Source organism: Calypte anna, chromosome 2, assembly GCF_003957555.1.
Source record: "Calypte anna isolate BGI_N300 chromosome 2, bCalAnn1_v1.p, whole genome shotgun sequence".
NCBI classification, from domain to species: domain Eukaryota; kingdom Metazoa; phylum Chordata; class Aves; order Apodiformes; family Trochilidae; genus Calypte; species Calypte anna.
This window is the reverse complement of record NC_044245.1, coordinates 95170741-95181254: the sequence shown is the minus strand read 5'-3', so window position 1 is coordinate 95181254 and position 10514 is coordinate 95170741. Positions and strand designations below refer to the sequence as shown.

Genomic DNA, 10514 nt, shown 5'->3' with positions numbered 1-10514 from the left:
CACAGAATAATCTGAATTGACATACCTTTAAAATACAAATTAAAGAATTTATAGAAGTTCAAACTTATAGTATCCTTTGACATTTTACTACAAACTGATAGGAAGCCACAAGGGTAAACATGCTAAGCATTTTTCTCTATTCCTTTTTATTATTTTGTCTTTTATGAATAATTTTATCATTATCTAGAAGTTTGTGCTTGGTTAAAAATAATGTAGAACCTTAGTCTTAGAAGATGTTCCAGAATTCATATAATCAGGTATTAAGTTGATAGTTGAGACTGATAAACCTTCATGTGGCTCACCATTTCTTAATTAAAAAAAAAAAAATCAGAAAAAATAACATAATAAGAGTTTTTATCGCAAAAGTAAACTTTCTTTGCTTGGTTTCGTAATTTTCATACTTGTTAGATTTGGATTCAAAGTGATCAGCAATCAATGAAGATGTAGGAATCTTTAGATCATAACATAAAGATTATATATATTTTTTTTTATAGTGGGATTCTCTACATAGCTTATAGTGGGCTGTAAAAATACATTCAGCACTGCCAAAAATGTTTTGGAAATCAAAAACTTCTTTTATTGTCCATTTCCCCTAAATACTCATACAGAGCAAAGTTACAAAGCTTTTTCTTTTAATTCCATTACACGAGCACTGTAATAAATTTTCTAGATTGAATCTTTTCTGTTTGCTGCAAGATCGATTTCAATAGAAGTTCGGAAGAGTTTTATGGAGAAAGTCTAGTTTGCAGAAGGTTGGACACACAAAACCATCTAAGATAAACCAAACTTCATAATCCATTTGCTAAAAAGATTGTCTATCAGCTTTGAAAATCTGAACTAAATCTGACAAATTTGCAACTATAGGAATATATCCCATTGCCTTCATCTGTAGCACACCATATGCTGCAAATTTCTGATTCATAAAACTTCAGGGCAATGGTGCAGTAGAAAGTGGATAGTTAGGAAAAAAGTTTATGAAGCTTTTATTAAGCTTACCATAAACCCTGAACTTTTTTCACCAAAAATGTTTCTGAAATACTTTTTTGTGCCGCAATAGTAATGCACTCTCCTGTCAACCACAACCACATGTATTTGTAGTTTTTCCTTCTCAACCACTTTGTCAGTCCCTGTTTTCTATATAACTAAAGCAAACATAGACAATTTTACTACTTTTTCTTGAATTCTTCTAAGCATTATCCTTTTTTTCCAGAAGTCTTTTTTTTTTTTTTTTTCTTTTCCTACCTCAAGAAGCAGTATAATTAATTAAAGACATGGTCACCAATGCACAGGGTGCAGAATGCATATGCGTGACACCTAATTTGTGTGTCACTTGTGCTTTTTGCTTTGGTTCGGTGTTTTTTGTTCAGGTTTTTTTGGTTTTGTTTTGTTTTTGTTCGATTTTTGGTTTCTCTTTGTTTTGTTTTGTGTGGGGTTTTTTTTCTGCTTTTGTTGTTAGCTGTTCTTGTTTGTTTGCCTGTTTGTTTCTTTTTGCTACTTTCGTAGTTCAGGTGTTTGTTTCATTGAGTGTCAGTTGCATTGACACAACATTTCACTCTTTGCTAGTGGTCGTCCCGGCGGCTTCCTGACCGTACACCCGTAGCAATGACCCCCCGGGACGCCTTTCCGAAGGGATCCGCTACCCGGGCGGGGGATGCCGCCTCCACAGCCACCTGACAGCCTGGACAAAAGTGGACAAAATCGCCAAGGACAGGGACAGCATCTCCCACCAGCCCCGCGTCACGCCCGGGGGCGGCACCGGCTCTCAACCCGCAACCCAACACCGATCTCCGGAGACCCTGCCCACCCGGGACACCAACCGGGGCGGCCGCGACCCCCGGCGGCGGGCAGGGCTGGAGCTGGAGGCGGGATCCGCGGCAGCGGCGCCGGGGGCGGTGTCTCCGCTCTGCACCGCCCCGCCCACCGCCCCGGCCGCCTCCCCGGCCGTAGGCGCGGGCAGCCGCGGAGCTGCCTCCGGGCGGAGCGGAGTGGTGCGGAGCGTTGCCGCTGGCCAGGGCGGCGGCAGCAGCAGTGACAGTAGTATCAGTAGCTGTAGTAGCAGCAGTAGCAGCGAGAGGTCGGCGGAAGCGCGGAGCGGCCGCCCTCCACCCGGGGCGCGGCGTCCGCGGGAGTAGCGCGGAGCGGGCGGAGCGGAGCGCGGCGCCGGCCGCTGCCTGGATGCCAGAGGCGCCTCAGGAGCTGGCGGCCGGCGGCACCCGGGAGGGCCCGGGGGAGGAGGAGGCGGCGGCGGCGGTGGTGTCGGAGGAGGTGGAAGAGGAGGAGGAGGACGACGACTACTCCGGGAGTGGAGGCGAGGAAGCAGGCAGCGCTGGCCATGGCCTCCAACTTTAACGATATAGTCAAGCAGGGCTACGTGAAAATCCGCAGCAGGAAGCTGGGGGTAAGTGAGCTCTCTTTTCGCCGGCCGAGCCCAGGGTGGGGGGCGAGGCGTCTCGTCGGCTTTGGGGAGGCGGCGGTGCCCCGGGCCGGGGCTGCCAGTGCAGGGCGCGGCGACCTGCTGCTGCTGCTGGTGCTGCCGCTGCTGCCGCCGCCGCCGCTGCTGCCGCTCGGACTTTGCTCCCTTCTCCATTGGGGTCGGTGAGGATGCGCTGCCATGGCACTTCGGAGGGAGCCAGCTTCCCTCCGGGAACGCGCCACTCCTCCCTTCTTTCTCAGCGAGCGCCTTCCAGAGTCACTGTCCGCGGAAAGCTTCGCCCCCTTCCCCGTCCTTCCTGAGTCCCACAGCCAGTCCCGCAGCCAGTCAGGCCGGGGCAGGCGCTACCGCTCTTGGGCGTCCCTTCCCCTGCTTGCCCCTCGCCTTGATGCCTCCTGCAGCGGCTTGGGTGAGGGTGAGGGGAGGAAGGCGCAGGCAGCATCTGTAAAAACTTTGTGCACAGATTCTCCCTCCCTTCCTCCCTCTCTGGTTTTGGGAAAAGAAATGTCTTCAGTCAGGACAAGGTCTGAAAATACCGGGGGCTGGTGCCAGAGTAGCCCACTAGTAACAGGGAAGCAGGGAGGCTGGTTCCCGGGAGATGGGGGACTGGGCACAGGGGGCGTTTAGCGGTCGGGGAGCAGGCGGGGAGGGAAGGGGGTGACAGTCGCGTGGACGGAAAGGCAGATGCCGAGGCTGCCTCTGACTGAAAAACAGGGATTGCAGCTTAGCTGAGGGGTGGCCAGCCTCAGTACTCACCGGGATGCTCAGCAAGGCCGAAGGTAACACCGTGTTATCACACTGTCCATGAGCACTTTGCCTGAGGGTGTGCAGCAAGCCTTGCAAAGACAGTGAAGTTTAAGCAGAGTGCATGCAGGTTCCAGGATTTCCAAAACTTTGAATGCTTCAGGGGCTCATCATCACTTTGTGCTTCCTTCTTTCCTTTGTGTGTGTGACAAGAAGGCTCAGAGGAGCTGGAAGCTCAAGGCCTCTGCAGCTTTGCACAGCTACTGGTGTTGCCAGTAATCCCAAAACACCAGGGTCCCCGTGGGCTTGAGACTGTCCAGGTCTGGGGAGATGGTTGATATTCTTTTTTGGGGTTCACCCTTGTTTTCTACTGTGGATATGCAGGAAAGTGGAAAGAGCCTGCTTGCTCTCCTCTCCAGGAAGGTGGGCTGCCTCTCCCTATGTCCCTGAATCCTAGCAGAGCAGGAGCCATGGGAAATCTACCCTCCTCCAAGTGGTGCCTCTGCAAGCTTATCACAGTGCTAATATTTACCTCCTCGTTCTTCCTCCCCCTTTTCCCTTCCCCCCAAATGCTGTGCTTTGCTTGCAGACGCAGTGTGGGAGACTAATCATAAATTGGCCTTTGGAGCACTGCTGCTTTGGCAAGGCTGTTAATTCCAGAAGAGCATGGGGAGTTTGGTCCGAATCCTTAATAGTGCCAACTCCAAATGTCTGAGAGATGGTATAAATCCAAAGAGATTGGATGATTTTATTAATGATTTTGCAATCCAAGTCACTCCATGCATCAGTCAAGCATCAGTCTATCTGAAGAAGCAGTTTTCAAAGCTTTAGTTTGTTTCTGGCAGTCCTCTGCTTAACCTTTGCTCATCAATTTTTGCCCCACTCAGCAGTGTTATTAGATGGGCCCAACACAAAGCAGAGGTTTGATGGTGTCACATCACCTTGAAATGGGTAGTTGGAGGTAGAGTTAATCTATTTGAGATACCTGATTTGCAAACCAGAGTCATTAAAGTGTAAAATTATGTATATGCATATCTCTATAATATGCAAATAGTTTTATATATGGGGGTGTATCATGTATATGAAACAAGTGTAGAGTTCGTATTACAGTAATCTTGGATGATACTTGCTGACTTGTGGAAATGAAACTATGAAGAGAGTGATATTTCATTGCAGTATGACTTAAATAGCTTGAATATTTTGTTTTGAAGACATAAATCTGATTTTTTGCTGGGGACATATAACCTCATTTTTTTGAGTGGATATTATTCATGGTTACAGTGATTATCATACTTCTACAGAAAGCAGAAGTAAAACAGTTCAAATAGTGTCTGTGGAAGATTTTCTCATACTGATGAGGTGTATGGGGGTGACAATTCAGACTACACAGCCTCAGGCAGGTGGTAGTATAAGCTTAAATATGACATATGGTGATGCACATCTGAATAAATCTCCTAAGTACAATGAAAAATGAATTGTATTTTATAGAAAATAGTATCAAAAATCAAATTAGTGTGATGGCTGAAAGGTATGAATATGTGTGTATATATCCATAGCTAATTGGATTCTTGTGACTGAATTTCTAAATTAATGCAATTTTATTCACAAAGTGAACCATTAAGGGTTTGTATTTTTTCCCTTATGTCTACCTCCAAGTCCAAACCTTAATCAATTACACTAGAGCTAACATAATGGAGGGGAATACATCAGTTTTGGGGGATATAAATGTCTGTTAACAAATTAATATTTTTATTTTCCAAAAATATTGGAAAGGAGGGAAGAGGGCTATGGAGTTCTGGACACTAAGGATAAGATCAGTGTGAAATATGTAAAGAGAATTGTATCTCTTGCAGGTTATGTTTCATTCTTACATGGTGAAAGCTACTGGTTTTATAATTTTTTGGTGATAAACTCTACATTCTTTGAATGTTTTTGTGTTCTCCTGAAAAGTAGATTGATTAAAACTTGGAGAGCCAAGGTGACTAATACCAATTTTAGTGCTAGACTTCGGCAATAAAAACTAATTCTAACTTTTAGGCTGGTGGCCAACTCATTACAGAAATTCTTCCACGCAGCTTTTATTCTGTCTTGTTTTGTGACTGAATGAACCCTGGCGGGGAATCAAATCGAAGATACTTCAATATAATGCAACCTGTGAAGTTTCAGGTAAAATTGAGTGACAATACTACAGAGCAAAATCAGATAGTCTATTTCATGTTACTAAAAAAATCCACTACCAACAACCTTTGACCTAGTGTCAGCTTTCCTGTAGAATTTAGTTTTCCAAGCATTTGGTTCTCTAAAACCCAAGTTGTAGGTCTTCTGATTTCCACCTTTTATTGATTTTTGTACTTCTTTAAAACAGAAACTCTATGAATTGCTGCGGTTTTTTTTGTTGTTGAGTTTTGTTTTGGGTTTTTTTTTTACAAGGTATATGTTTACCTCAGACTTGCTGCATCTATGTCTTGCTTTAAGTATTTGCTACCTTGCTACTTTGCATATATATTCAAATTGGATTTGTAAGGTGGGTGAATGCTGTCTCCAAACAGACAAATGTCCATTCTTAACCAGGCTGTCAGGACTCTGAGCTATTTTGCCATGAATAAGTGATTTCAAGTCAGAAAGGTTATCTGAAGTCAAGGACAAGGCCTAATTCTGGATGGGAATACATGCAAAGAAGTGCCCCAAGAATTTGCCCTTACTTTTTGTTTAGTGATAAATGATCATCAAGACTCTTACCTTCTTTTTACCACAAGCATGAAGTGCTCGCCTACCATCTGACATACATCTTATTTTTATGGTCCAGTGTTTTCAAGTAGATCACAATGTTCTTGTATCTTTGTGGTGTTAGTTTCTTCCGATGTAGAGCTGGATAGCTTGCCAAAAGGAGGAGTTTTACCAAGCCTCTCTGTTTGTAATCTGACATCTGCCTCCACTGGGAATATCACACTTCCTGCCATGGAGGTGTTGGGCTGTGAAGAGACATCCAGCCAGTTAGGACCACTTAACCTGTCTCCTTACTTCTGTTAAGCACAAGCTATATATTGAACATTTCTATGGTCCTTTGGAATTTTAAATCTATGTTAAGGCCAATGTGGTATACAGCCTCACAAGTATAAATGACATCTTCATCAAGGTATCACAAGTATCTGTGTAGTCAGTGAGGATAACTGTAACTGAAACATTTCTAAAAATCTGTTTCACTGCAGCCTAAATATGCCTTTCTTTCAGTGCTCTGGGCATTCCTGCTCTGTTTGATATTTTGCTTTTCTCTAATGCTTCATAAAGGAAATACCTCATTCTTGCAGCCATTACATTTGACCTGTGCTACCCTCCTTTGAAATAAATTTGATTGTAATGTGGTGTGCTGTTGAGATCAGAATAGGTCATTTGTGTAGGGTGTGGAACAGGACTGTGCTGCCTTGTTCTTTTGGAATCTTTCATACTTGTATTGCATTAAAATTCATATGATAGAATTTTATACTGTGCTGGCTGTGCTCATAGGATGAAACTTCCTTGTAGCAGATTGAATCCCTTTGTTGCCTCCTAATAAACTATGCTGCGAGGATTTCATGCCTTGGAGAAGTTTTGTTTCTTAGAAGAAAAACAATTTGATATCACGTTAGGAAGTCTAATTAAAAATGAGCATTGTGTGACTTCGATAGTGTTTTTTGACCCGTATCAACCTTCAAAATCATAATCTTTTTGCTTGTTTTTGGTTTTGGGTTTTTTTGGCATGCCTTGGCCACAGAACAAAAGAATACTATCTAACAGAAATTGTAAGTCAGTTGGTGAAAGAATACTGTTTTTTATGTGTTTCCACATACTGAGTAGAATTATTTCCTGAGTGGTTCAGCTTATAGTCTAATACTGCTATCCAAAGAGAAAATTGTACCTGCCAGTCAGTCTTGATTGAGTATTAAATAGCAGGTTGCTCTTAGTCACCAAATGAAAAGTTTTGCCACATAAAAAACTACCTCTGTTTTTAACCATACTTTTAGATCATTGCAGGTACCTTTTCTGGAAATGAACATCTTGTTTCTCCTCCTGCTGTTAATCCTGTCTTCAATCAATCAGCACTAACAATGCTATGAATATGAGCCTCTGATTGCAGTTTGGTTCCTCTTGAAATATTGCAGTATGTGTCTTACAAAATCCTAACCTTTAATTGATATTGTGTATATATTTAAAGTGAAGAAAGCAAAGGGACCTGTGAAATGTCCTGAGTTTGAGATTACACTGATTGATGGTAGTGGCTTTGTGAGTGGGTCATGACAAATACAGAGGGCAAAGGAAAGGTTCTTCTATTTATTTTGCATTAGCATATTCTGAGAAAAACTAAAAAATTAAAAAGCCCAAGCAAATAATGCATCCTGGAATTGATATCCATTCTGTACATTATATTATGTTGTTATTTCTGGCAAATCTTTTCAGCCTGTTTGAAAGCACTTAGGTTGTCATTTATAACTGCATGACAGAGGACCTTAACAAAGAATTAAGTCTCAGAGCCTGAAGATAATTCAAATGAAGCTTTAAAATCTGAACTTCTATTTATAATGAATTTATTTTAATTTAAAAAAATGCTCCAGACTGACAGGATTTAGATACCAGGTTACTTCCACATAAAGGACGCTCTTTTTCCTCACTGGTTCAAGACAACCTGAGATAGGGAATTAAAACAAATTCTCTCTAATCCATTAAGAAGCTAATTGCATTGGCCACTTAATACTGAGAGTATAATTTAAAATACCAATAATTCCTGCTTTCAGTAGTTTTTCTTGCTCTAGTTACATGAATAGATTTGCAGAATTAAATGGAAAATATATCGATTTCCAATTTGGTCAATATGGATATAATAACTTGGGAGTTTTGACTAGTTCTTATTGATTAAGCACATTGTGCATGAAATGGGAAGAAATATCTTGCAGTCATTATATACAAGGACCAAAGGTCCAACATTTTTTACATGCTAATGTTTAAGGCAACGTGTGAGACAGGCTTGAGTTTAAGACTTCAGAGTTGCTATATTTCTCATGTGCTTTTCTTCTGTACTTTTGCACATCTTAGTTCTCAAGAGATGGATAGCAGAATGTCTCAATTTTGAAATCGGTGGCCCTGCTTTAGAGGGACTAATAATTTCTCTTTTTAAGATAGCATACCACTTCTATGTTACCAATGGATTATAGGTACTACTCCTATTTTTACTCTTATGTGTAATATTATTAGCCTCAGTGAGATTATACCTTAGCTCTATGGTGATGACACAACAAAGTGTTTGTAGACTTGACCTCTTTCACTTGCATATTGTGAGATGGCAAAATTGTATTGAGAGTTTATTTCTATCTCCTGTGAGGTGACAGACTTTTGGTTGTTTGTTTAGAAGTCTGTCATTTTTGTCCTAACAACGGACAGTAAAGACCTGGTGAAAAGACCCTGAAGTCAATTCAAAGGACCCCATTAACTTTGGTGGCTTTGGTTCAGAGTCCAGGCAGTAACATTAGCTGCATGCATAGAGCATGAATTTCCTTCTGGTAAAATGCCCTTCAAATCCTACTTAAAGGAGCTGTTCTTTCTCAAATCGGTAATTATGGAAGGAATATCCTCTATGAATCCTTGAAGCACACAAGGAATTATTCATGTCATTCCAGTAGTGAGTTTTCTTCTTAGTTTTTTAGAAATAATCTTGCCTTGAATCATTCATTCAGATTTTTGCAAGCAGTGCAAAATGCTTTATAGCAGTTGCCTGGCAACAACATATTCAGGCAACAGCATATGTGAATCAGTTGTTAGTTACATTTATATATATATATATATATATATATATATATCACCATGTATAGATAGTACATTTTAGATAGATACTAATGAAAAATTTATAAAAAGTACTTTGTGAAATGCCTATTTTTTTTTTTTCTTTTTTAAAGACAAAGAAAGGGTCTGTATTATCCTGGAAAGTTTGTCTTTTAGCTTGTGTAAAAGGTTTGTTAGCAGAATTTTTTTTTTTTTTTTTTTTTGGTATAAAATATAGAGAATATATAGTTAACCTTTAGATACTGTGCAATTTCTTTAGTAAGGTTGGGAAAGATAGAAATAGAAATATTCTTATGTAGAAAGTTGTATACAGTAGGAAAAAACAAAGAAGAAGTTCAGGCAGAGTAGCATTTGCTGTAACTGTATCTTAACATTTTTTGTCACATATTAATATTTTAATGTTTGTTTTTTTTTAATGGAGGAAATTTGTATAGTTGTTCAGTGCAGCTAGCAATGCACTAGAACTGAAAACCTTCTACAAGTCAAGAGATTTCCAGATAGTGAGGATTTTCAGCTGGTTTGAGAATTAGAACTGCTGACTCTCAGAAAACTCTTTCAGACTATGAAAAGCAGAGTCTTATTCAGAAAGCTGGGACTAAAACTGAAGAGTTTCTAGGATGAATGTCGGTATGTAATTTTACTTAGAAATTAATGGGTGGAAAAAAAAAGCATGCAATCTGTATGTACTGATGTAATATGCTCTGTTTTTGTGAAAGCCCACTACAAAATAATTTTGCAGCTTTTTAAGAATTGTATGTGTGAAAACATTCACATGGACAGGTTACAAGCCCATGCAAATAGAGCTTCAGAGGAATTACTCTTCTCTTCCAATGTGTATAAATTAGGAAGATAATAATGAAAGTCTGTAAGTCTTTTAAAAGATTGATCTTACTTCTCTCTGTTGTTAAGCTGCCAAACTGGCCCTCAGCTTTGCCAGTTTATCTGAACTGAACTTTGGAAAGGTTGTATTCATTAGTGGGTCAATAGGAATGTAGGAGCACACAACATTGAGTGGATCTGGGGAAAAATCATAGAATCATAGAATCCTTGGGGTTAGAAGGACCTCGAAAGATCATCTAGTCCAACCCCCCTGCCAGAGCAGGGCCACCTAGAGCACTTCGCAATAGGAACGTGTCCAGGCGGGTTTTGAATGTCTCCAGTGAAGGAGACTCCACGACCCCCCTGGGCAGCCTGTTCCAGGGCTCTGTCACCCTTACAGTAAAAAAATTTTTTCGAATATTCAACTTGAACCTCCTGTGCTCCAATTTACACCCATTACCCCTTGTCCTATCACTGGTCACCACTGAGAAAAGCCTAACTCCATCTCCCTGGACACTCACCCCTTACATATTTGAAAACATTGATGAGGTCACCCCTCAGTCTCCTTTTCTCCAAACTAAAGAGACCCAGCTCCCTCAGCCTTTCCTCATAAGGGAGATGTTTCCACTCCCTTAATCATCTTAGTAGCTCTGCGCTGGACTCTTTCAAGCACTTTCCCTGTCCTTCTTGAACTGAGGGCCCAGAACTG

General features: G+C 41.2%; 1 protein-coding gene across 1 annotated transcript in view; it reads left to right on the top strand.

Annotated features, from left to right (window-relative positions):
• The first annotated feature begins 2332 nt into the window (after positions 1 to 2332).
• DOK6 (docking protein 6) overlaps positions 2333 to 10514 on the top strand; it is a 243745-nt gene continuing 235563 nt past the window's right edge. Inside the window, exon 1 of the mRNA XM_030445573.1 lies at positions 2333 to 2398. Coding sequence (XP_030301433.1) covers positions 2333 to 2398 — 66 coding nt within the window. The remainder of the gene's footprint in view (positions 2399 to 10514) is intronic.